This window comes from Callithrix jacchus, chromosome 2, assembly GCF_049354715.1.
Source record: "Callithrix jacchus isolate 240 chromosome 2, calJac240_pri, whole genome shotgun sequence".
Taxonomy (NCBI): domain Eukaryota; kingdom Metazoa; phylum Chordata; class Mammalia; order Primates; family Cebidae; genus Callithrix; species Callithrix jacchus.
The window spans coordinates 155,361,687-155,389,676 of NC_133503.1; the positions used below are offsets into that span (position 1 = coordinate 155,361,687).

A 27,990-nucleotide genomic window follows, 5' to 3' on the forward strand; every position below is an offset into this window, starting at 1 on the left:
TTGAAGCTGAGAAATAAAGCAACCTGTTTATTTTTAAAGATAAACATGGCTGATCTGCACTAATCATAACATTTTGAAGGAAATAAAACAATAGTCAACATTTCTAGACTACAAATAAATACCCTGTTTTATTCTGTTAACCAAAGATGAAGTTGGAAATGAGAAAACTGAATGCTTATGGATTTAAAGGTATCAGAAATGGCATCTGATTTTTAGAAAATAAATATTAATGGAAAACGGCTATGGCAATGAACCTAAGAATGATATTTAAAAGTTTATACACAAACTTTACATACTTGACGTGACAAACTAAAACATTTTTCAAGTCCTTAATTATGAGAACAGCAGCAAATTTTAAGACAATTAAAAATCAGCATTTAAGAATCTGCTGTACTGTTTTGAATAAATGCAAAACAACTGTATCAGTGAAGCCTGGGAAAATTTCAATTACTATACTATTCATGCACTGGCTTTACATTTCACTTTCAAATGCGTTCCCTCATGCTGGATGCAAACTGGGTACCTTCAGATACAACAGCCTGGATGGGGAACAGGGTTACCACATATGGCTGTAGGACCAGTCTCGCTGCATTACAGTTACAGCACATAAACAACTCTGCCTAACTAAAACAGTAAAACCAGACTCAAATGCACACCCTTATGTTACAAACACATCACATATCAGGATTACAAATCATAGAAATAAAGACAAATAATGGCATGAAGGGCATGATAGTTTATTTTAAAAAATTGTACCACACTGATCATGATGACCAGCATACACATGATAATGGCTTTTCTCTTGGGTTTAACATTGCAGTATTTTTGCATACTGCAATGTTTCAATAGGACCAAGAACGTTAGAGAATAAAGATCTTAGATGAAAATGAACACTAGTAATTCTAGTGTCCTCCCCCACAGAATTAATTTAAATCCCTTATGAATCAGTGGCATTATAATGTTATGTGGTTATGAAGAATGAAAGTTCTCTTAGAAGTAGGCAGCATCAATTTATACTTATACTTCCTTGTACTTTCATCTTTAGTTTTTATAATTTAAGCTATGTCCACCCTGGCTAAAGTACAATCATACAATATACCTCAGATAATTTCCATCCTACCATTGCACAAGTTTAGTAATTTTACTATTAAAAAAAAAATCAAACCACCATCAAAATAAAGAGGCAAATAAAAGTAATTTTTAAATCATTTGAAAAGCATGGTGCTTATTTGTCCAATACAGACTCAAACTTAAATGCTACAGTTATAATTTCCAAACTTCTGCAAAATTAGCATTTATATATACATATGGGTTTTGTTTATAGAACTGTATTTTGCAACCAACAGGTTTTAGAAAACAATATATTTGGTTACAGTTCCACATATCTGTAGTAAAGACAAAGCCACATAATGTTCATGATGTTAAATCTGGCTCTAAGTAATAAAAGGTACAAAATTTTGACCAAATACCAAAATTATGATAATCTGATCTTAAGAATTCAACCCATATGAAACTACTTTTTAGAGAATAAATGTGCTGTTGAGTATTATTTCAGTAACCCTTTTTTATGAGTTCTGCAAACTGATCCTTCTCTTTAATCTTTGTGACTCACCAATATTTCAAAGTGGCCTCTTCATTTCCATGTTACTGTTGTCTCAGTACCCAGGGACTTCTGAGGCAGCATAAGTTTGACTTCATAAAAACAGTAGATACTTTAACAGTGACAGTTTTAAATCTGTATACACTCAATAATCACATTAGTTAACTCAGCAACTATAAAAACATTGAGATTGTGGCACCGCAAGCCAGAATCTCTTTGTGCTTTTTACATTAAGCTGCTTTTCAATTTTTTTTGGTATTTATCAGCCATCTGTATTTCCCTTATAATAATAAAAGAATATATTTAAAATAAATTTTAAGGTTAAATGTCCTGGGGGCTTATGAATACTTTAAAAAAAAAAAAACACAGTATAAATCAATTATCTTTTTTCCTTCAGTATTTGGAATAGCAAAAATTATTTCTGGTCCCTCCTTAAATCAATCAACATCATTTTTCATGACATATAACACTGAAATTTACAGACATCCCTGAAAAGTTTTAAGTAAACGAGTGAATCACAGTGGAGTCTCAATCAGTTAACAGTGTAGATCCATTTTTTTTTTAAAAAACTGAATATTAAAAGAAAATCTTCAAGGGAAAAACAAAAACAAAGCCCTCCTAAGAACTAAAGCCAAGTGTGTGTTGTCAATGATGCGATACTTTTATCCCCTGACTGATTTAGACTCCTCCTTCTCATGTTGTAAGACATGTTTGCTGAAATCTTCATGCCAAGCTTTTGGGACGCCTGGGTGAAGAGGCTATGCTACTGTTGCATCTAAGGGAATAGTGGCACCATTTCTTCCCTAATAGATTTCATATCCAAATATGAGCAATGAGTCTCACTCCCCTGCATTCACGAGCATCTTATCAGGAGATAATACTTGCTGTGCAAATTGATGACAGCTGATCCTCCCACCCCCATCCCCTACTGCCAATATGAGGTTATCATCAGTTTATCATTATATGCACTGGCCTTTCACTCTTTCAATCAGAAAAGCTGTGACTTACTTTAAAAAGATGAGGGAGGGACTGGGAGAAATGAAAAACCAAGAGTCTAAAGGCACAAAGTCGCATAGCTGCTCTAGTTGGAGTTTGTAAACAGAGAATAGGTCGAATTTAGGTAATCCCAATCTATGAGAGTAAAAAGGCATCCACAGCAGGCCTTTATCCAGCCAGCTTCTTTGAGACCCTTCATGGGTTTTGAGGTCTACAAAGTATGCACTAAAATACCCATACTTCAAAAAGCAATAAGGCAAATAGTATAATCATTATTCCAAAAGTTACAATGGTAGTGTAGGCATACATAGTATAATTTAGTTACAATGTGGTACTGTTTCTATTATATAACCATATTAACTGTTTATTTCCTACATAATTATAAATTCAGCTGGGTTTCAGTTGAACACAAAACCGTCCTTGTACCACCACTGATAGCTGGCAATAGCTCTTTGATACCAGTTTTAATTCTGCTGTAGAAATTATCCTTGAACTGAAAAATGTCCACAATCCAATGTCCAGTCATTAAACACTATCATATTTGTGAAGAGCTTCTTCCAACTTCTGGGTCACTTTTTGGAAAAATATTATTTGTTGTTGTAAGAAATGCTGCATCTGTGATTTAAAGTCTCTTACTCGTATTTGATGGAAGTGATGAATTTCAGCCAAAGTGGCAAAAGAAATAGTGTTACAGCGATCCTGAATGCCGTCAGCCTTCTGCACCTCCATCTTCCCTTCCTCCACGTGTCGCCTACTCTCCTTGACTTTGGTAAGAGCTCCTATAATTAAAGATAACAATTAATTAACAACCTATATCCACATATCCCAATGACATAACTACATATTAAACAGAACCTTGGGCATTATAAATAATTGCTCAAACCACTTTAAATACCTTTGAAATTTAAAGTGAGGACCATAATTACTCATTTAAAAAAAAAAGAAGGAATCTGGTAAACTTTCTGAAAACATTCTTTGTTAAAATAACTCTTCAAAAACGAGTGTTTGACATACTGATCAAGTATCTGTAGTATCTCATCTCTTCCAAGTATAGATGCTATACATAAATGATAATAAACTGCAAGGAAATGTCCTTAAGGAGACAAGAAACTGTAGTTTTCACAGGCTTAACAGGTGTGACATCATTATTTCCACATACATTAAGAGAATTATACTGTTTATAAAAACATCCCATAAAGGAATCAAACCCACTTCCTCAGAACGTCTCACTAAATAATTAAGACTCTTGAACCAGTCTCTGAAACAAGTTAGTACCAACACAGGTTGTGTTTTGGAAGGTGCTTGGCAATGTTGCCGGTCTACAATTGGAGGCCACCCATCAGGGTTGGCCAAGCTCATATCTTGTCATCCAGAGTAAACACCCAGCTGAAAAGTGCCTGGTGAATGGGTGAATTGTGAACACGTCTGATTCTGACTTCATGTTGCATCAGGAGACCCACACCTGGAGTACAAGGGCCTTAATAAGATTTGCCCCTTTTTTGGAACTATAAGGATCGGTGAGTGTTAACTCTGCCCTAATGATGTCTTAGGAATGGTGCCAGTGATTCCATAATCTCTCGCCAAGAAGTATCAACAGAGGGCATTCCAGGGGAGAAGTGGAGGATTAACCAATCTGGCAGGTGCCATATGAAGGTAGGCCCTCCCCTGGAAGCAGAGTCATACAAAGACACAAAAGATTGAGGATGTTTAGGGCTATTCCTGGGTTCTTGAGAATGAGTAATGGTAAAGCTCAAATAACTCAAACAAAGCCAGCTTAAGAATTTCTCAACTTTGCCTAGCACTGATTCCACCAAACCATGCTGAAAGACAAGACAGAATACAGAGAAACGGCTAGCGTGCCTGGCTTGGCAGTCTGAGAACACAGTAGTACTGAGGAGAGAACCAGGAACACTGAGCAGGAGGAGGTACAGAAACTGAGAGACTTTGTTTCGGAAATGGTGTTTTACCCAATGGTGAAATATACAAGGGAAGATGCCTTATTTCTACATTTCCTTAAATCTCCTACAGAATAATATAATATAAATCTAGTATTAAACAAAACCCTTAAAGGTAAAGCAGCATGCTTTTTTGGCATAGTTCAAAGACCTGAGAAAGGAAAAACCACCAACAGGAAATTTCATCCATATATATGTATGTATGTGCAGGTGTGCACATAAGTACACATTTATTTTCATTGATTTATTCTAAATGAGATCTTTAAGTGAAAAGCGGCAGAGTTTTGAAACAAGAACACATGGGTACTGTAGCTGCACGGAGTACACAAGCCACACACCACTTCCACCTAACCCATGGCAGGGAAGTGTGCTCTGCTAGAAAGACCCCTGCCCCAGTTCTACTAAGAAGCCCTCACTCTGCAAGTGCAGCCCTTTAAACAGTTCTACTATGGCTGACAGCATCAGCAAAGCACTAAAATTTGACTGCTTGAAGAGAAAGACATCTCCCCAACATAAAAAATCAATAATTTCTCGTAGAACATTTATCTTTGTTATATTTGTACAGGTTTCACATCTCATTTACAGAAATTGAAGTTGAAAAGACCAGGAAAATATAACATGCAAAAAATAGAGGAAAAAAAAATTCAAAAAGACCGAGAATGTACAGTGATAAAATACATGTTTTATAATGATAAGGAAGAGAATAGGAAATTAAAAGAGAAAAATCTCAAGTGATTTGACTATATTTTCATCTGATTTCAATCCAAGGTACCTGAGGAAGCCATAATCCAATGTTCAAATGCTAAGGACCAGTACAGAGGATCCCACATATCCTGATCTGTGTAATGGTTGTTACCTGTATTGGTAATATTATGCAAGTATTACCCGCTGTAATTACTAGAGCCTGGCTTTTCACCATAGTGAATAGAGTCCAGTATAGAGAAGTTCTGAAACCTGGCCTTGAATTGTATGAATGTCAACTAAGTTCCAGCTTGACAAACTCCAAATGAGTTCACCATATTTTGTATTATATAGAAATACAGATGTGCATCCATAACAACCAATTTAAAAACCAACAAGTCCATGGCTTGCCATGGTGGCTCATGCCTAAAATCCTGCCAATTTGAGAGGCTGAGGCAGGTGGATGGCTTGAGGTCAGGAGTTTGAGAACAGCCTGGCAAAACCCCATCCCTATGAAAAATACAAAAAATTAGCCAGACATGGCAGTGCACGTCTATACTCCCAGCTACTCAGCAGGCTGGGGCAGGAGAATCACTTGAACCAGGGAATTGGAGGTTGCAGTGAGCTGAGATCACGTCACTGCACTCCAGCCTGGCAACAAGAGTGAGACTCTGTCTCAAAGAAAAAAAAAAAAAAAAAAAGGAACAAGTCTAAAGTTTTTACAGCTTACCATATCAGCATACATTTTCAAAACTCTTGGATACAGCAATAAGTATTAACATCTATTAGGCCCCAGGATCTGCCAGTATGTAATACCTTCAAGCTTGCTAAGCATACAGAGTAGAGGAGCCAAGAAGAATTTAGGAGTCATTTTTAGCCACAGGCGCCTGTAATCCCAGCTGCTCGGGAGGCTGAGGCAGGGGAATCACTTGAACCTGGGAGGTGGAGGTTGCAGTGAGCCGAGATCGTGCTATTGCACTCCAGCCTGGGCGACAGAGAAAGACTCCATCTCAAAAAACACACACACACACAAAAACCCAAGACTCATTATTTTCTCAAGTGTGAATTTATTAAGTAAATGACACAAAATGTTGCTGTTTTTAAACTCCCCAAAAGGTTAGGCTCTGGGGCAAGAATTTTAATGTGAACATTTATGGAAAACCTGGCATGTATAGAGCACACTGACATAACAGCGAGATTCAAACAGGAGCCACACCGCAAAGCACCGTCAGGGCAGGCACTCTACCCTGACACAAAGTGAAACAGGTCCACAAAGCACACAATTCCGCATGGGAGTTGAACGTGGCTTCCTCCAAGACACGTGACCAATGTTACAATGGAAAATGCTCAGAGGGCACCCAGCACTGCGCTATGGATGGTGGCGGGGTGGAGGGCAGGAATAGAATATCTGAACAGTAAATGGCAGCTGCTGGAAATAGTAATAACATATGCTAGGCACTTTCCATCTACCGTTTCTAACCTTCAATACAACTTTACAAGAGACATTACTCCTAGTTTTACTACAAGGACATTGAGGAAGTTACTCAACATCTTTGAGCCTAACAGTCATCCAGTTAACCCAGTAGGAGGCTGAGATGGGATCTGAATGCATAACTGACTTCAAAGCAAACACTACTATATAGACGAGAACTTCTTAGTCTATTTAGAAGAGAAACTGTTAGCCGGGTGCGGTGACACATGCCTGTACTCCCAGCTACTCAGGAGGTTGAGGCGGCAGAGTCAAAGGTCTGAGGCTGCAGTGAGCTGTTATCAAGCCACTGCACTCCAACCTGTGCAATAAAGCGAGACCCTGTCTAAAAAGTTTTAAAAATAAAAACTATATAAAATTGCAAATGAAGATATTAAATAGCATACTATAAATGTGCAAACTTGTGGAATAAGGAGAGCTATGTGTAGTCAAGAAAGATTATACATCCATAGAATTGCACCCACAAATGTAGAGCAAGTTTTTAAAAACAAAAATAACTTCCTTTAACTGAAATGTAACTCAATGGATTTTCTCTCATACTCACCTTAAAAAGAAAGATAAAAGATGATTAGCAATAAAACAAGTTGATAGTAATATACTTAAGACAAATTAAAAATTGAGAGTTCCTGAATATATCCTGAATTGAAGAGAATGGCCGTTAATGTTCAGGATGACAATGCCAAGGGCCTTCCAACATCTGAAGCCAAATAAAAAAGTGAACTCATAAAATATTTTGCAAAGTTTTAAAATATATACATCTTTTCCCAGGAAAATCATTTGTTTTCAAAAAAATTCATCTCACAACTTTCTAATTAACTTTTTCTATACACCTTTTAACAAACAGTAAAGGTATCGGTGCTTTCCTCCCTATGAAAAAGATAAGCCAATTATGGAAGTCAATTTACTAGTTTACTGACTGACTAGAAGTAAGTAGAAAAAAAAATGACATCTTTTAAACAGCTCAAGTGATCCATAAACAGAGAGCAAGAGTGCTTAACACTTGGGAACTAACATACAGAACCACTATCTGGGGTTCCCAGGAAGCTTCCCTCTGCCCACCTCTGCCCATTGAGTTCCTAAGCTCGGAGTTTCTCAAAAAGGAAGTGGAAACACATTTTTCCAATAGAAACAATATTACAAGCATTGGATAGATGTGAGTGAAATGGTATTATGATCAGAAGTAGAATTTGGGTTTTGTTACAAACGGCTGGGTTCTCAGTTGATCTGACAATGCTCAAACTGGGTATTATGTGTACATATTTTTAGGCTTCATAATTATATTCATATTCAAAATTTTACACATCACAAGAAAAGCAGAGAGCACAATTTTCAGCTCCAGCATGTTGGAGGTGGAAACTATTGGAGCAGTTAGATCATTAGAGACTTGCTACTTCTAGGATAGCTTTAGAAATTAAGTAATTTGTAGCTGCATAAGAAACAATGGCAGAGGTACAATGCAACCAGCTGCAGAGCTGGAACAAAGTATGATAGCATTTTTTAAGCATTCGGCCTGTAGTGCCTTGTTTTTTAACCAAAGGCGAGGAGCATAAATGAAAACTAAAAATGTTGCCCAGAATCTGAGTAACACAAGGACTACACATTTTTATCATGCAACCAATATGAAAACAGGCAATTACATCAGTGGCTAATTTAGGAGGAATGTGCCCCCTGCCAGCCCCCTCCCCTCATAAACATCATATTGCCACCACACTGCTTTCAAAACAGAAGAGGGAAACAAAAGAATGGGAAAGCAATTATACAAGGAAGTCTAAGGTCAAAAGCACCACTGTTAGAAGAAACAAAAGATCCCACAGTACTCATAGTTAGGGGAACAGCTTTAAGATGAAAGAAAACCATAAACAGGTGTAATCAGAAGAAAAACATTTTCCAATGACAATGTCACTCTAAACTGAAATTGCTTCTTGGACTAACAGATATTAGGTATCAGTTATCAGTTAGGTGCAACTGGAATAGTATGAGCATATTATGATTTTATTATGAAAAGAAAATGCAGGTTGCACATTAAATTCTGAGATTAAATAAGAGGCTGACAATACAGAGCAGTGTGAGTATAATCTTTAAAAACACCAACAATGAAGTAGTAACAATTCCAATTCAGAAGAAAACACTACGAGAAGGTAACACATGTAGTACAGCCTCCCCAAGTTACATGACCAAAAAGAAATTCTTTCTTCTTTCTCTCTATTTAATTTGAATTGTAGAGACAAGTTTTTGCCAAGTTACTCAGGCCAGTCTCCAACTCCTGAGCTCAAGCAATCTGCCCGCCTCAGCCTCCCAAACTGCTGGAATCGTACGTGTAAGCTGCTGTGCCCAATCTGAAAATGTATCTTAAAAGGAATTTGAAGAACAGGAAAAATAATGATTGAAAGTGAAGCAACAGACTTCAACCTCCCATGACAGTGATCCCAAAGAGGCAAAAGAAGCCCAGAGTGCTCTCTAGGCTGAGCCTTCGACACACTGCAGTTGTTCCTTCCTCAGAGGATCTTCTGTGAAGGAGGCAGAAGGATCCTAGAGTAAGCTCCTCCTAAAAATCGTGAAGTTTTGGTTGAGAGTTCAACTTAATTACTGAATTAGCTGGGTGAATTATTCGAATTTTTCCACAGGACAGAAAGTGCACTCAGGAACTTTATAACCCTGAGGGCTAATTCCTAAAGGAGAAGCGGGAGCCCCAGGACACCTTCCCATCACTCCAGTCCCGGAGACGCCCTCTGGGGAAGGCGAGGCAGAGCTGCTTCCCAAGTTAGAAGGGCAGAGCTGGCTTTCAGATTTTTAAAAAGGTCTTAGAAGAGTTTTTGGTACAATTATCTCAATTCTACAAGCAAGAGGCTAAGCCACTTGTTCAAAGTCCCACAGCTAATTCATGGCAAAGATGCCACCTCCACCTGCCTGCCAGCCCCAGCATGTCCCATTCTCCCTTCCAAGCAGGGCATCCTCATTCAGGAGACCTGTTACCCTCTCTGTGGGCACAGACTGAGTGTGTTAGGCCTGAGATGGAGCCTTAACCCTGCTACATTGTTGAAAAGGGTCCTTGCCTTTCTACGTTTTGAGAGTTAAAAGGAAATTTAAACCAATATTTTTACTTTGCTTTAGGGTTTGTTATTAACAAAACCTCCTAGATTCCCATGCCGATTCTGTACCTGGAAATTTCCCAACAGGGCTCATTTTTCATATTAGTGCAATTGCCCAATCTCAGAGAAAGGTACTCTGCCCCACTTTTCTATTACTAGTCCCAGCTCCAGAGAAATCCAATGTCCTAAATTCACTTCCATCCCTAACTTCCTTTATTCTTTGTATCTAACCAGTGTAAGCCATCACACAGTTTTCAAGGATGCTCAGGCTGAAAAGAGCAAAGCAAGGAATAACTTTGTCCTTGTTTATAATATACATGTTCTCAATTTTAGAGGGATTATATTACTCATGGCTTGCAATGAATATAAAACAATGAAAACAAAAGAATTTAATCATGTGACAAGCTATATTACCTTAAAAGGCTCAAATTTTAAGAAATTATAAAATATGAATTAGAAATCAGCACAATTTTCAAAAGCATCACACTACTTACATAGCACATCATTAAACTAGTTCCATCAGTAAAAGCTAACACTTAAGAAAGATTTCAATGTTGATTGTTTTCGAGTAAGAGTAGTGAATCTCTCAAGTCATATAGCCCATCAGCACATATTAAGAACTCACTATAATCTGAAACTCAATGAGCACACCAGCAGATGCACTTGCACTGCACTAAACTTTTCTATTCCATGTTCCTCGGCTTCTCATTTGCAGGGAGAGACAACTTTCCTGGAAAATTCTGACCCATCAAAATGAGACAGGGGTTTAAAAAAAAAAAAAAAAAAGCCCTCATACACTGGACTGCCTCAGACATTTTAACCAGGCAGGGCCCTGCCCTCCCTTTAAAGAAGCCGTCTGGCCTCCTTATCATTTTCCCTCTTTTCTGCCTACCCCCAAACTCAGGCCCCACAGGGCTTGCCATGGCTCCAGGAGCTCCCAGCCCAACCCCATCCAGTTCTTGCACCTGAACTTTGCCTTCCTTTCCTCAATCCGATCTCTTATTCTCAGAATGTTTTGTCTCTTGTCTCTTCAAAGACTAATTATACAAAAGGCCCAGTCACTAAGCAACAGGAATCCAAAGGCTACATTTTCTCCCAAGGAAGAAAGGAAGAAAGAAAGAAAAGAAAGAAAGAAAAGAAAGAAAGAAAGAAAAAAAGAAAGAAAGAAAGAAACAAACAAACAAACCACCTTATTTAATTTTAAAATCATGAATATGCCAAAAAACATTAACTCAATTTCTGTCTTCCAGGGGCCCTTCCCCAAAAACAGAAGCCAGGGTGTGCAGAAAAGAACAGGAGACAGGCTGAAGGGCAACCAGGACAGCTGCTTAGAAGTCGCTCAAGACTAGACTCAGCCTGTTATTCTTCATTCCCGGGCACATGTAACATGCTGAAAGAAAATGCTAATTTGGTCAACGTGGCCTATTGGGTTCTTATCCTCTCATCACTGGGATCCACACCCTGGCCTTCCCTGCTAACTCCCATTAACTTCTTTCCCTCCCCTTTCTTTCCTCCCTGTTGGTCTCCATCTACTTGTTGATTACCCTTTCCCCTCTCTATTCTAATATTTACTTTTACTTTTTCATATTGCTTTGAGCAAAATGTCCCAAAAATCAAAGGCCAGCATCCACCTAAAATATAGAAGTAGGACAGCTGTCCAGTCACGTGATAATCACAGAGGGGCACCTGCTCGGTGCACAACTATAGTCTGCACTTTGCATGTCTCATTTTCTTCTCTTTAACCCTGAAATAAAAGTAATCACTGCCCCCATTTTCAGAGGCAGCAAGTTAAACTTAGGGAAACTAAATCATTTTATTCACTGTTCAGCTGCATGTGAACCTAGGTCTGAACCCAATTCAGGCAATTCCCTTGGATGTATTTGTATCTAACCAGTGTAAATACACTGGCCCAAGGGGGAATGCCTCACCCAGGGCAATCACAAAGCCCCACAGATCAACCTCAAAACACAGCACATGACACCAGTACCCCATGCCTCGTTGGAGCCTATGCCACCAACATAGGGATGAGCAACCCACAAACCACCTCCAGATCCTAAATACTATTCCTGCATGGATTCATACTAAGTGGGCTCCAGTTTGGACCACATTAATAAACTCTGGAGAGTACAAAATTAATACTGAACTCGAGTCAGGGACAGCAATTTTCTGAAGGGACTCATAAAAGTCCCTAAAGCTAATAATGATCAAAATTCAAAGAATTTAAATTTCACTTTTAATTCATAAATATAATAAATGACAAAGAGAACTTTTGAGCCATTTTGAAAAGGAAGGAAGAGGGTCAAGACAAGCATAGCCAAATGCAAAAAGAAAAAACCTGGTTGCTTGATGACTTAAAAAAAAAGAAATCACATAAAGAATTCAGGCCTCTAAGCTTGATTCCCTTCTGAAGATGATTAGTCTGTTTCAGGTAAAAGTGTTGTTATATTCTAATTAAGTAGCTCTTATAGCGTCATTCAGCAATCACCTAATGTCTAAGGGGAGAATAACATTCAGTTTGAATACAAACATTCACTTGAGTATAAATACCTTAAAACATGATTACTTTTACTTACTATGCATATATATTCATACAGGTTACCTCATTCCAAAAATGAAGAGAGAAATCACCTCTTGTGGTTTATTTGGTAAAACCGTTTCTTGCTGGGTAATTTTATATATATAAAAAAGTTCTTTTGTTCTAGCTTAAAATGAATATTAAATATGTGATAAAATTACTAGGGTGATAGTTTCAGGAGAATTCTGAAAACACAGTGTCATTATTTAACAAGTGTTTTTGGGTATGATGGCTAAAACGTTGATTTGCCTATAGCCAAGAAAAGATAGATGAAGACTTTGAGAATAAGAAAACCATGTATTGTTTCTTTTCATAAAGATCTGAGACCCCTAGAATCTTAGTAAGGTACACATAATATCCTTGATAATGCTGACCATACAATAAAACTAAAAAACTGATTTTGTAAAGTAAAACCCAAGTAATGGTTCAAATTCAGAGAACACAAATTGATGCCTGAGGTCTGGAGTGCCTAGTTCTTTCATTACCTGAGACATGTGCACAGATACTGGTCTCTACCAAAAAAAAAGGCAACAACAGATATGTTTGCAAGCTGCCAACACTTTTGACACATGACATACAATAAGCATATCTGTAACCGAAGAAAAGACTAAACTTCGGAAAGTACCTTTAATGAAAGGTAAAACTTTATTTTCTTCTTTTCCAGAAAGACAAAGGGAGACCCAAGCCAAATAAATCTAAATAGAAGCTGCGAAAATAAATCTAAACAGAAGTCCTTCTAGATGGGGTCCTGGAGGAGAGTAAAGTGGCCCATGCTCTTTAGTTAGAAGAGAAGCCAATGCAAGGTGAGCCACACGCACAGAGCCAGGGCACTTACCGGACCCCATCTGAGAGCTGTGGTTCATGCTGGAGTTAGCAGAGTATTTGCAAAGAATGCATTTCTCATTTTCAAATACTTTTCCAGTTTTTGTCTGAAATTGTAAAGTCCATTGTCCCAATTGCCACGTAAGCCACGGAGGTACTGACCGGTGAGCAGCACAGCACTCACTGTTATCCTGAGTGCCGCTTCACATCCCTTTACGATCTGACGCTGTGGAAGTAATTCCTAAATCAGCTATTTTAAACCTAAGGACACTCCTTACTCCTGTGGTTTTCCTGCTGCCTTGTGCTGGCAGCGCCCAGGTGTCCGGTGGCTATGAGTCTTCACTCTGACCGCATCTGGACTTCCTTGTATGAAATCATAAATAACCAACTAAAGACAAAACAAAGCACCTAAAAATGTATCACGTTTTAAAATATACGTGAAATACAAGTCATAAAACATGAAATTTACAGATTATCCATGCTAACATCTATTAGTATTTAAAAATGTCCTGCTGCAGACAATAGATTCAAAGATTTTGTGAAAATCACAAATGTCAATATAACTAAACACAATAAAAGGCCTGGAAAATAGGACATTCTAAGACTTCCTTTGGCCCCATTCATTGTCTTTCCTTTTAATCCTGCTCCTCTTCTCAGTCTGCCTACTTCTTCTACACTGGTTTCACTACTTTCTATCACTCAAACTTAAAACCTCGCAGGTAACACTAGATTCCTCAGGAGAGCCAGTGCCTCACCAGGTCCTGCCACGCTAGCAGGTATCTCAAGTTCACCTCTTCTTTTCCAAAAACCTTTTCACCTGGACTACCCTAAGAGCCTCCTCACCTCTGCCCACCAACAGGAGTAACTCCCAAAAGCCCTGCCTCAGGAAGCCAGGCTGCAACGGTGAAGGATGCCTCCCGGAACTTGCAGTTTAAATTTCTGTGGTTTGGCCAGGCAGGGTGACTCATGCCTGTAATCCCAGCACTTTAAGAGGCTGAGGCAGGGGGAACACCTGAGGTCAAGAGTTCGAGACCAGCCTGGCCAACATGTGAAACCCCATCTCTACTAAAAATACAAAAAATTAGCGAGGTATGGTGGCAGGCCCCTGAAATCCCAGCTACTTGGGAGGCTGAGGCAGGAGAATCACTTGAACCCGGAAGGCAGACATTGCAGTGAGCTGAGATTGCACCACTGTACTCCAGCCTGGGGAACAAGAGCGGAGCTCCATCTAAAAAAAAAAAAATTCTGTGTTTCAGTTCCTGTCTGCAAAATGGGGAGAAGAGTATTTCCCTCAAAAGCTCCTATGAAGCTTAAGTAGACATAATGAATATAAAATACAAAGCACCATGCCTGGCAAACAGGAAATCTTCAAAACATGTTAGCTATTTTAATTAGGATTAAATGTCACTCTTCAGTTTGAAACCTTTAGTGACTCCTGACTGCCTGGAGAATAAGTCAAGTCAATGTTCTAATAAGCATATTACGTATTGTAGTGTAAAAAGCACCAGTCTCAAGTTAAGGCAAATAATGTACTCAAATCCTAATTCTCCTCATTAGCTCTGTGACCCTGGAAATCACTTAACTTCCCTGAGCCTCACAGTTTTCACAGCCACCAAATGGGATGACACCACTTTGGGGGAGTTAAAACCTGTACTGCGTTAAATAATGTCACCCTAAAATCCACATGAAATCTTTGACTGTGACCTTTTTTGGAAATAGGGTTTCTGAATATGTAATTAGTTAAGGTAAGGTCATTCTGGATTCGGGTGGACCCTAATTCTAGGACAACTAGTGTCCTTAAGGGAAGACACAGAGCCAGACACACAGGGAGAATGCCACATGAGGATGAAGGCACAGGCTGAGGTGATACAGCTGCAGACCAAGGAACACCAAGGACTGCTGGCAACCACCAGAAGCTGGAGAGGCAAAGGAGGAGTCTCCCCTAGAGCCTGTGAAGGGAACATGGCACTGCCACACTGTCCTTCCAGACTTCTCATCTCTAGAACTCTAAGAGAATCCATTTCTGTTGTTGTAAGCCACCCAGTTTGTAGGAATTTGTTACAGCAGCTGTAGAAAACTAATGCGATACCTAATAATTAATGCTGAAAAAATATTTTTCTGCATAATCAGCTATTATATTAATAATATAGTTACTCCATGTTACACACGAGGAAACAGAACCCAAGGTTGCACAGTGAAGCTAGCAGGTAGTCAAACCCATCTGGTTTTAGCCCATGTTCACAACCACTCTGTGGTCTTACCCACTCCTGCGTGGAATTAAGACAATGTATTGCTTCTGAATTTTCTACTGGAAAAAAAAGACATATATAAAATGCTTGGAATACTGCCTATCACATAATAAGTACTCAATAAACAGTAGCCACCCCCACTCCCCTAACCTGCTTGTCCTCCAAGGGTCAGCAAACATTTTCTTTAAGAGCCAGACAGTAAGCATTTTAGGCTTTGCAGGTCAAGAGGGAAAACTAAGTTTATTATGTAGGTACTTAGAGAACCATTAAACACAGAATCATTTAAAAATACAAAAACCATTCTTAGCTCAAACACAGGTGCCTGGTGACTCTGGCCTGTGGGCTGTAGTCTGCAGTCCCCGCTCCAGGCCATCTCCAGGCATCTCTGTTGTGACCCAGAGCCTCTCATCTGCAGCTTATTTTGTACTTCTCACTGTCCCTTACTTCACTCTTGCAGCCAAGCAGCCTCTTCTGTGTTCTCCTCTCACCACCATGAATACTGCCCCCATTAGGACATTATGTGAGAGCTCTGCATTTCACTTAACCCCCAACTACCTTTTACACCTGCCACCAGGACAAGCCCATCTAAAGCAGGTCTGACCATGTCAGCACCCCATTTGATCTTCCGTGTTTTCTCCATCACTTCCAACAGCAGCTCTAAACACAGCAGCACATCAAAATCATGCGAGGAGCTTTTCAAAGAACATCAATGTCTAGGCAGCACAAACATTCTGATTCAGATCCAGGGTGGGGCCCCATTTTCTGATGTATCCCCTCAGCGGCTGGTTCTGAGTGGCTGGTTCTGAGAGGCTACCAGGACTAATCCCATATGGTTCAGCCCAGAATGCCCTTCCCCCACTCTGCCTGCCTGGCAAACTTCCACTTGTTTTCAAAACTCTTCTTAGACTGAGACTGGCAGAAGCCACCCCTGAACCCTCCCATCCACTCCCATAATTACTCCCTCTGTCCTATTTCACATCATGGTAGATGTCCACAATTGTGTGTCACACGGTATAGTGACACCTCCTCACTTCAATGACCTGAACACTGGGTACCTCGCTTAACAACTACTGTATGCTTATCAACCCCATCCTAAAGCATATCAAGATTAGGAGTGCACTTTCCACCTACGCTCCTCCAAAAGTCACACTATGACCATGTTTCAAAGGGGGACTCCAAATGCTGCCCATTCAAGCCTCTAACACAAACTGACAATTCCTTTCTATCTCCTGGACTCCCATGCACTGTCCTATTCTCAGCACTAAGTTAAATCTACCTTTTATTTCAGTCCTCTGTGCTCACATCCTACCTCCCTCGTGAAACTGAGTGAGCCTTCCTTGAGGGCAGGTACCTACTGCTCCACACATGAGCTCAGTGCTCCATGTGTATCCAGGTCAATCAACAAGGTTGAATTTGTTTTCTGGAGCTTGTGCTCTGAATTAAGCAAACAAGTCCCCAGTAAAAATATAACTAAAACTTACCAATGAGGAAAATGTGTGTGTGTTATGTGTGTCTGTGCATGCATAAGTTTAAACACCAAGAATCAATATAAAGTGAAATCATGAGGCATACAATAGTAATTTTCTGGTGCCTTAAGCATTTGCAAACTTCCTCTCCCCTCCCCAATGAATTATGGAAAGTCATTTCATAAACACATAATTCTAAGACTTTTAAATCACTCACATGCTAATGACTTCATCCAGATTCTATCTTTATTTCCTGTACACTTTAGACTGTTATCCATCATCATATAAATGGAATAACAAAACATCTTATAAATCTATTTCAAGATCAACCAAGTGGCTACTGAGTGCCTACTTTATTAATTCAACAAGCATTCATTAAGTACTTGCTACACATGTATAAAACAGTATTTAACAGCTATACAATATAGGAACATAAAAACATAATCCACACACTAATAACTGAGCACTGCATATGACGATTATTCACAAAAGGACTACAATCCAAGGGGGATAACTCCAAGCAAGGGGACTAGACCTGAAGCTTGGCAATGTTTGTGTTGGGGGTGGGGGTGGGGGGAGAATGCATGAGACCCATCTACCTAAAGGAAGAAAACTCAAGTCCTGATTGCCACTCCCCATCCCTGTTCTGACAATTCTTATTGTAGGCCAGGCCAAAACTGCGGAGTCACCCTTCATGACTCCTCTTTCTCTGGCATGCCACATCCTTCACAATCCCATCCCTCAGGAAACCTATTGATTCTACCTTCAAAATATACCCAAAGGGGGAGCCCCACCACCACCTCTGTTGTCTTCACTCTGGTCCAGGCCAGCAGCATCTCTCACCTGGATTACTGGAGTATTTCCTACTGGCTCCCTGATTCCATCCACCTTTGACTGCCTTATGCCATTCTATTCTCATCGCTCTGGAGTAAGTCTGTTAATATGTCCAGCTGGATGTCATACCTTGGCTCAAAACCCTGTAATTGCTTCCATCTGACTTGGGCTTTCATTCCAAGTCCTAACAGTGACCTGTAAAGCCTTGCAAATCTGACTTCCATGACCTCATCTCCTACTAGGATCCTCTTAACTCCAACCACCTGGCCTTGCTGTCCCTCAACCTGCCTGGCACATGCCCACCCCAGGGCCCTGCTTTAGCTATCCCCTCTGCCTGAAAGCTCTCCCCCACGATACCAGATGACTCCCCCGACTCCAGAATGATTCAGGTCTCACTTAAATCTCACCTTCTCAATGAGACCTACTTCAAGCATTCTTTCTAGTATTCATCCTGCTCCCATGCCCTCTTTTCCCTGCTCTACTTTTTTCTCCTAGCACATACCAAACTCCAACATACATTAAAACTTACTTCCTGTGTTTGTTTTTCAATGAGTGTCTCCGCCCTGCTAGACTGCAAGTTCCACAAGGGTGGGGATCTTTGTTTTGGCCACTGATGCAACACTAGTATCTTGAATAGCGCCTGGACAATGATGGGTACATACGTATTTGTTGAATAAAATCCAGTTCATCTTTTAGAGGGTTCTATGAATAAATCTAATGATTTTAGCTCCCCTACCTTCACTGTCTGGTTACCTGCTAAGTAACAATTTATTTAGCAGAAGAGGAAAGTCAAATCATAGTGAGATATAAGTCATAAGATATAAGTCTTAAGATATAAGTCATGTCATAAGTACAGAAATGACATGTAAACTAAAATTCATTCAAATTAAAGTTTAATCAAGCTATAAGATCAATATCAGAGGTCAGGTGTGGTGGCTCACACCTGTAATCCCATCACTTTGGAAGGCCAAGGCAGGTAGATTGCTTGAAGTCAGGAGTTCAAGACCAGCCTGGCCAACATGGTGAAACCCTGTTTTTACTAAACAAATACAAAACGTAGCCAAGTGTGGTGGCACATGCCTATAATCCCAGCTACTCGGGAGGCTGAGGCAGGAGAATCGCTGGAACCCAGAAGGAGGAGGTTGTGGTGAGCCAAGATCGCATCACTGCATTCCAACCTGGGCAACAGAGGGAGACTCCATCTCAAAAAAAAAAAAAAGAAAAAGAAAAACTCAGCCGGGCGCAGTAGCTCACACCTGTAATCCCAGCACTTTGGGAGGCCAAGGCAGGTGTATCAGGAGGTAAAGAGATCAAGACCATCCTGGCCAACGTGGTGAAACCCTGTCTCTACTAAAAATACAAAAATTAGCCGGGCATGGTGGCACATGCCTGTAATCCCAGCTACTTGGGAGGCTGAGACAGGAGAATCGCTTGAACCCAGGAGGAGGAGGTTGCAGTGAGCCGAGAATGCGCCACTGCATTCCAGCCGGGGCAATAAGAGTGAAACTCCAACTCAAAAACAAAACAACAACAACAAAACCATCATAAGTTATCTCTTTGGTGGTCTTATTAAATTGGGTGAGAGAGAAGTTGCTCCAGCTATCTACCATACCGCAGTTCTGGAACACCTGGGAACCCTCACCAGGAGGCAACAGGCCAGATGTTAATCACGTTCACGTTGGAAGTACCTAGTGAGGTAAGCCTGCAATGCAATGCATGTTCATTGATCTGAACTAAATGTGCATAAATGCTCTTTCACATCAATTAATAAGGGCTTTCATGTTCCCAGATAACAGTCAAATAAGCAGATGGAACACTATTAAAACCAGTCTGAAACAAAATCTAAACGTTTCCTGCATACTTAAAACTACTCTTATTTTTTTTAGAAGTCAACTAACAAAATGGTACCTGGGAAATCATGAACCTCACTTTTACAGATGAGGAAACTGAAGCTCAGAAACATTAAGTGCTTTGCACCAGAATATAAGTGATAATGGGTTGGGGGAGCCAGCAGGAGACAATTTACATATACTCTTCAAGGTAAAAACTGCACACCAGTGATTCCAAATATCTACATTTATCCCTATTACCATTACTTCTGGTGTGTAATACAGGGCAAACTGATTAAAGTACATATTTAATTGCTAGAGACTCTTTAGGCTTTTGCACTTTTGCCTGCCATTCAAGTGGCAAATAGGTTGCCAGGAGGAATGATAAGATTACTGGAATTCACTTTGGGAGGCCGAGGCGGGTGGATCACAAGGTCAAGAGATCGAGACCATCCCGGTCAACTTGGTGAAACCCCGTCTCTACTAAAAATACAAAAAATTAGCTGGGCGTGGTGGCGCGTGCCTGTAATCCCGGCTACTCGGGAGGCTGAGGCAGGAGAATTGCCTGAACCCAGGAGGCGGAGGTTGCGGTGAGCCGAGATCGCGCCATTGCACTCCAGCCTGGGTAACAAGAGCGAAACTCCGTCTCAAAAAAAAAAAGAAAAGAAAAGATTACTGGAATTGTCCTTCAAAGGAGAGTGCCCTTAATTTCATTTTTTATTTTAATTTTTATTTTTTTAAGAGACAAGGTCTCACTGTGTTGTCCTGGCTGGATTTGAATTCCTGGGCTCAAGTGATCCTCCTTCCCTCAGCCTCTCAAGTAGCTGGGATTACAGGTATGTGCCACCATGCCTGGCTGCCTTCTCCTTTTAAATTCACCCATCTATTTTTCAAAAATAAACATTTAGTGACTAGCTACTATGAACCATAACATCTAATTCCCATGATGACCTTGTGAGGAAGTGCCCCCGCTTGGCCAAAGATAACTGAGGCTCATGCAGGTTAAAATAACTTGTCCAATGTCCTCCATGCTCACACATTGGCCCTCCAGAGCTCACGCTGGTCCAAACAGGCCCGCTCCCACTGTGATGAGCCTCTGCACTCACGGCTTCTTGGCTTGGCATGCCACCCTTTCACTGGCACAGCTCCCTCAGCAGACCCAGCCCCATCTCATCCCCTTGGTGCAACTCCTGAGGCAGACTAGCCCCTCAACCAGGCTCTCAGAAACCTGGCACAGGGAGCTGCCGAGGCTAGCTGACCTGTCTTTATCACTAGTCCAAGAACTCACTGAAGACCAGAGGCCTACCCACCACTCCTGCAGACACTGGGAGATAGGCAGATTCTAGTCTGTGCTGTATAAATATGAGATACGATAAAAGTCTGCCTTCCGGATACAATTGCATCAGAGCTCAGCATTACTCTGCCACTTTATAATCTTTTAGTTAATGATATGGAGCTTCAAAAATATATGGCAAATTAAATCTAACTTGATATTTAAACCAGATTTAAAAATACATGGGGCAATACAATAATAGCTTTTTATTCAGCCCAAAAAGAAGGAACATATTAGTTTAAGGGAAGTGTTTCTAAGTGAATTACAGAACTTCTCACTTGTTTGAGTTCCGGCATGATGTTTGGAAGTCCTAAGATGACCAGAAGGATGGCATTTCTGAACAAGGAAACCCCATAGGCTCCCCGAGTTACTGGGAGAAGGTGGGTGGGAGTGCAGGTCCTATGCCTCCTTCCAATCTCACTGTGATCATTGTGACTCTGAAGGCTTTGCAGCTCAAAAAAGAAGTCTGAGAAACCCCTGACAGGGTGGTATCAGCAGTGCCCACACCCAGTTTCATGCCCAAGACTGTCCTTGGCCAGTCCCATTTATGTTTTAACCAAGGAACTGAGTCGTGTATTTCGAAAGCCCCAAAGGTTACCTTATTGTCACTAACAAAACACAAGCTGGGGCAAAGGCTAAGCAGCCCCAGATGTGTTCTCTAAAAAGACTTCACATCTTTCTAGGTAACAGCTGGGGTAAATGCAGGGGTGATGAAAAATGGGTTTAACTAAGATGGAGTGAAAACAAAAAGGATAAGCCTCAACTTCTAGCCCAAAGATTTCAAAAATAAGGATGAATTTGCAAACAGCCCTGACTTCTTAGAGCTTTTCTCTGTATTGCTGGCACCACCCTTTCAGGGCTATTTTTAGCCACAGGAGAATGGGAAGCAGACAGGGAATGTCTCAGTGTGGACCAGCCGTACCTTGTGTGCCCTGTTGGGACTCCAGCTATCTTTAATTAATGTCTGAGGGACATCAGGTCAACTCTCCTAATGGTAAAAGGAAGAACAATGGTGAAATTCTACCCAGCAAGACTGATAGTCCCACTACTGGTACACCATTCCTGAGGTCCTGGCACTGTTTTTTATTGAAAAAGGGCTATATCTGGAACATTTAGGGAGCAATGAAGTAGATTCTGCGTATTTAAGAAGACAGAAACAGGACTGCCTATGTACTTTTCTAGTCCTGCCTCCCTCTTCACACAACCCAAACTCACAAATCAATTTAACATTATTTTATACCTTTTCTCTGGAATAGAGACATTTCACTTAAAGTAACTCCCTCTAGCCATCTATATTTAGTCCAAATTCCTAAACAAGAATGAAACCAGTATTTCTTATAATCTTTTACAGTCTTTCCTTTTTTGTAACAGCCCCATGAGGTAAATCTAAAGCTTTTAAACCTCAACTTGCTGCCATCCAGATTTAGCTCTATTAAATATTACAGATCAATTATATCTTTGGAAACAAAACTGAATATGCCAAGAAATTAAGAATAAAATACATTCCTCAGTACTACCCTAAACTCACCAACATCAGCATTATAAAGGTATACTGCAGGCAGGCATGATAAGGAGGGAGAAGATAAAATACTATCACTTTTGAAACAAAACAAAACAAAAACCAGGACCACAGAGGTTACATGTTGGTGATAAACGTGCACACTGCCAAGTCTAATCAATGAGCTGCCTAGGAACAAAGAACTTAAAGCACTCCTGTTAGGTCAAAGCAAAACACAAATAAAATTACAACAGATTCTGAATTCCCATCTAATGTACCGCAAACTACAGCAAACTGCCATCTCTCTTCACGCAATTCCATTAACCTACATAGTTGTTTATCTACGACTCCATTTGTTGACAGAAAAAAATCAAAATTCCAGAATTCTCTTTTAGTTGAAGGAACTATATGGCTTTCTTCACTTCTGCAGAAAGTATGTACACTAAAACCGATGGGTTCAGTAAAATGTCAGCCCTCCACATTTAAGAGTATTCGAGTTTTCCACCCTCATTTTGTAGCTGGGTTCTCACCAGGATGGCCTCAAACATCCGTCCTGAAAGCAGTGTTGTTTTCCGAATGGGACACAAAGGCACACTGCAAGAGATGCTCACACTACTGAAATGTCACTCGGGTTGAATGCCTGGGAACTTCAGCAAAGAAGGATCTGGCTTCCCCCTTCCCAGTTTGTAATAATTAGGCCTATATGGTAAGGAGGAGATACCATGAGATGACCAAGTAAAAATAAAGCTATCAGGAAAGTACATCAAAAGATAATAATTTGCTGGAGAAGCTTACGATGCGGTTGATAGTTAAACCACAGCCAGCAGATTAACACAGCACTGCTCAATAGAACTTTCAGCACTGACAGAAAAGTTCCATCATCTCTGTTGACCAATAATCAGTCCCTTAGTCACATCAGCCAGATTTCAAGTGTGTAACAGTTGGGGTGGGGGAGGTGATGGAACTGAGATGCTCTTTACAACCACAAGTCCTCAATACACTCAATAAGCTTTACCCTGTCTTATGATGTTTGTCTCATCTATACTCCTAAAAACAGCCTACAGCAGCATCCTTGAGAAACACTGGCTGTAAGCAAATGCTTTCAGCCTTAAGTACTGTACACTGTCACTTTAAATGGTAGTACTTTCTAAAGACATGTCATCTAGGGACACAGGCTCACTGTACATTACACACCACAGTTACAGCAGAAACAAACTATACTGAATATCAACTGCTGTTCTTTCTGAGGTTGATAGAAAGAACAAAGTTCCTAGAGGTTATGTTTAGTGCTCTTGAATCTGTTTAAGCCATATAAAATGATACTGGTTTTAATGAAGGAAGTTTTTCAAATCCCAAGTGACAGGAGACAAATCCAGTTCTATAATTTAAAAAAGATAATCTAGGCCAGGGATGGTGGTTCACGCCTGTAATCCCAGCACTTTGGGAGGCTGAGGTGGGAGGATTGCTTGAGCCCAGGTGTTAGAGACAACCTCGCAGCACAGTGAGACACCTGTCTTTACAAATAAATAAACAAACTATATGTTTTTGTTTTTTGTCTTGGACACAGGGTCTTGCTCTGTCACCCAAGCTGGAGGGAAATGGTGTGATTATGGCTCACTGCAACCTCAAACAAACTACTGGCCTCAAGCAATCCTCCAGCCTCAGCCTCCTTAATAGCTAGGACTATAGGTATGAGCCTTCATGCCACCCTAACTTCTTTATTTTTGGTAGGCACAAGGGTCTCACTATGATGCCCAGGCTGGTCTCAAATTCCTGGCCTTAAGCGATCCTCCTGCCTCGACCTCCCAAAATGCTGGGATTACAGGTGTGAGCCTGGCCATAACCAAATGGTTCAAAAGACTAAGTAGACCACTGCTGTAAACTCAAAATAGATATTAGAACACACACCACACCACACCTTTTCTAATACATAATTTCAAAAGCGGGCACTGGACAAAGGCTGAGTGCATGGTGTGACTGACAGTGAATGAACTGATACCAACCTACAGTAGACAGACACCGGCAGCCCAGCACGCACGTCCAAATGTCTGTACTTGGTTCCCTCCTTTCAATTATTTACTGACAATGTGCGCAAACTCACAGAACTGTGTAAAAGGTCAGCCAGCACAGGTCCAGAATGATGTAACACAATGGAATTTAAATGCTAAGTTCCTCCATTAAAGGCTCACAGTCAGTTCCACCAACATCAGTCAAAAAAGTCAAAGATTCATAAGAATGTATGTTTAAAAAAAAAAGGCATAGGGAATGTAACAGGTTTAATATAGGCCAACAGCAATATGACTGCACAAAAAGCGAATTCAGTATTAGATTGCATTTACAAATGGCAAATTGCCAAGAAAGTTACTATTCTCTACTAAAAGTAGTACTGATATCCAGGGTACTCCATTTCAACAGCAGCAACAAGATTCAAAGCGTTTGATCATTCCTCCAGCAAGCCCCTTCCCCCTTAACAGTCAGAAGGCCAGTCACACATTTGAAAGGGGAAGGAAAGAAGCAGAGAGGAAGGAAGCCAGACTGCTGTCTCCAAATGTCTGAAGGCGGCCCCAGGGAACAGAAAGACAATCAAGGAAGGCAAACTTCAGTTCAATACAAGGAAAGACATGCCAGATATCAGGGCTGCTCATAAACAGACTGGCCCACCAGAAAGGCGGCAAGCACTCATCACAAACGACCAGACCAGCTCAGAAAATGTAGGTTTTCCTGCTCAGGAGGTGGGATTGGATGACTCTGCCCAGCGGCCCCTACACTGGACTTTCACAGGCAAGACTGCCTCCCTAATTCCCGCACCTCCCCATTCTTTCATTCAAGGCATTATATCAGAATGCGCATTAGTGAGGAATGTTAAGACAAGCACTACTGCTATATTTTACTTTTTTAATTTGCAAATTCCAGTGCTTTAGCAAAGGTCAGAGACACTAACAACTATTAATAACTCATTAGCTCTGACAGTTGGACAGCTAACTCACTGAGATACCAGTAATGCTGCTCTCAGGTACAATACTCAGATTAGATTCACTCTATGTAGTATCTCTATACAATTCTCCTAAACAATGTTCTCAATTTCAGTATATTTATAGATTCCAAACTCAAAATGAGTACACTCTTCCTGAAATTAGAATGACCCTTGTACTTCACTTAGCAAAGGCTGCAGGCAAGCATTCTTTGCAGGAAGCTCTTTAGCTCAGAGAATTATCTCAATTCCTCTACCAAAGCAGAGATGGAGAGGTATGGAAGGGTGAAAGCAGACTTGTCTCTTTATTTGCAGACATCAGTTTTTCCCCATTATTTCCTCACTTTTTGAAACCCACCACTAAGTGACAGTGCAGTGTTCAAACAGATGCCTAACATGGTTGGTTGGGTCTCCTTCTAATTCTACCCTAGTCTCAAGATTACAGATCTGAGCAGCTCATGACTCAACTATTCAAACTCTAAAATGATAGCACTGTCATCAAAGGTACTCTTTGAACCTTCAGGAAGAGTACTCACTCCCTACTGAGAGATACTCGAGGAAGCTGCCTGTTGAGCAATCCACCTTCCACCCTAGGGAAAAGACCCAGGCGTCCACGTCTTTGCTCGCTTCCCCACCTGCAGAATACGAGTGAGCCTGAAACCCAGTGGTACTGATGTCAAAGTCACCCCTTTCAGCATGCACAATACACTCCGTATCACCTGCTCTGAGGGCCAGGGTTTACCTTTCTGAACGTGGATGATGTCCGGGAAGTTGGCCAGATGCCCCTGATACAGAGCTAATAAGTCCATGACGGGGTCCAGGTCCTGCCTGGGCTGCTCCGCGAAGAGCTCGCCGATGGCATCATAGGCATCTCCGGTGAAGGCGATGGCCTGGTTCAGGCCCACCGAGAAGGCCTGCTGGTCCAGCTCAAAGGCCTGGCTGAGGCCACGGAAGGACTGGCCCACCTTCTGATACTCCTTCTTGAAGCCAGTCACCTGCTTGCGCGCAAACTCATTGGCCGTGTGGTTGAGCTGCAGCGCGCTGTCGTCCATCTTCTTGGTGAAGCACTTGAAGCCGTCGATTTTGCTCTCCACCTCCTGCAGGTCAAGGGCAGCGGCGGGGGGCGTGCTGAGGGTCAGGAAGAAGTTGGCGCCCACCATCTCGTCCTTCTCAGCCTTCCTCTTGCCCTGCTTCCAGGCTTTCTCGTCGGTGCTGCTGGGGCATGTCAGGAAGTGCTGGAAGACGTCGCACTGCGCCAGCACCGGGTGGCTGGCCATGTGGTTCATCCACCAGATCAGGCCCTTCCTGCGCTTGGAGATGAAGTCCTCCTCGAAGCGGCCGGTGGCCTGCTTCTCGGGCAGGTGGGGCACGGAGATGACCGGGAACTTCTCCGCCAGGCGCGCGTACAGCCAGTCGAAGTGCTTGTAGCGCCGATGCACAGGCACCTGCGTGTGCGTGGGCACCAGCTTGTAGGATATGTAGCTCTTCATGCCCTTGAACTTGGTCTGCTTGGTGGGGTCGTCGATGGTGCACTGGAACGGGTAGGGGTTCTCCTGCCACTCGGGGCCGTAGGGCCCCAGCACCACGCACAGCTTGTCCCCGTCCTTCACGAAGCCTGACGCCTCCCCCAGCACGAAGGCCTCCCCGCCGGACTTGACGAAGGTAGAGAAGCGGTTGAGGTTGCGGCTCACGGTGGCTGAGCTCTTGGCCCCCGACGCGTGGTGCTGCGGGGGCGCCGAGCCGCCGCGGGAACCGAGGGACAGGTCGGAGCGGGTGGACAGGCGGTAGCGGCCGGCTGCGCCCACGCCCGCCGAGGAGGAGCCGTCGAGGTCCGGGTATGCGCCGCTGCCCAGCGCGCCCGGCTCGTCTGCCACCGTGGAGCTGTCGTCCCACTCGTCGTCCCAGTCATCGTCGCTGCCCTGGCTGGCCTGGTAGCCGCCGTAGAGCTGCTGAGGCGACGGCTGCAGGGCGCCCCCGCCATACGAGAAGCCCGCGCCGGGCGGCTGGAAGGTGCTCGGAGGCGGCGCCTGCTGTGGCTGCAGCAGCGGCTGGAAGGCGTCGGGCGGCGGCTTGAAGGAGGCGGGCGGCGCGGCGGGCAAGGGCTCGAAGCCCCCGGGGGGCACATTGGCGTAGCGGGCCGGGGCCCCTGGGCCGCAGTCTCCCGCCGGGCCGGGCTCGGGGGCACGGATCACCTGCACGTAGGAGGCGGGGAAGAGGCCGCGGTCGCCGCGGCTGTTGACCCCCTCCAGCCAGCCCTCGATGTCCTGCTCGCTGCACAGGCTCAGCACCTCGTGCTCCCGCAGCGATATCTCGCCTGGATTCTCCGACCTGAAGTCGTACAGCGCCCGGGCGCGCAGCGCCATGGTCCCGGCGCCCCGAGCCGAGGCTCGCCTAAGGGGCCCGCGGTGCTGCTCGAGCCCTGGCGCGCGGACCGGGGCTCGGGAGGCGGCGCACCCGCGCTGCCCGAACCCGCCAGTCGCGCCCTCCGCGCGGCTCCGCTCGCAGCACCTCCGCTTCGCAGCGCCGACTGCCGCGCTGGGCCGCCGCCGCCGCCAGTCGGGGGCGGGGCCGGCGGCCTCCCACGTCTCCAGCTGCGCTAATCC

At 42.5% G+C, this 27,990-nt stretch overlaps 1 protein-coding gene across 1 annotated transcript; it reads right to left on the reverse strand.

The window, feature by feature from the left end:
- On the reverse strand, nt 1–27,919 carry SNX18 (sorting nexin 18). The gene is made up of 2 exons (XM_008992066.5): nt 26,130–27,919; nt 1–3,375 (listed from the first exon to the last, which is right to left on the reverse strand). The coding sequence occupies exons 1-2, from the start codon at nt 27,748–27,750 to the stop codon at nt 3,122–3,124; spliced, it is 1,875 nt and encodes a 624-aa protein (XP_008990314.2). The 5' UTR covers nt 27,751–27,919; the 3' UTR covers nt 1–3,121.
- Between the last annotated feature and the right edge of the window lie 71 nt (nt 27,920–27,990).

Excerpts from the sequence above, each read along its gene's own strand:
- SNX18 (XM_008992066.5), bottom strand. The coding sequence starts at position 27,750 with ATGGCGCTGCGCGCCCGGGCGCTGTACGACTTCAGGTCGGAGAATCCA. Across the intron at positions 3,376-26,129 it reads CATCATCCACGTTCAGAAAG|GAGCTCTTACCAAAGTCAAG; the intron begins GTAAACCCTGGC and ends CTTTAATTATAG.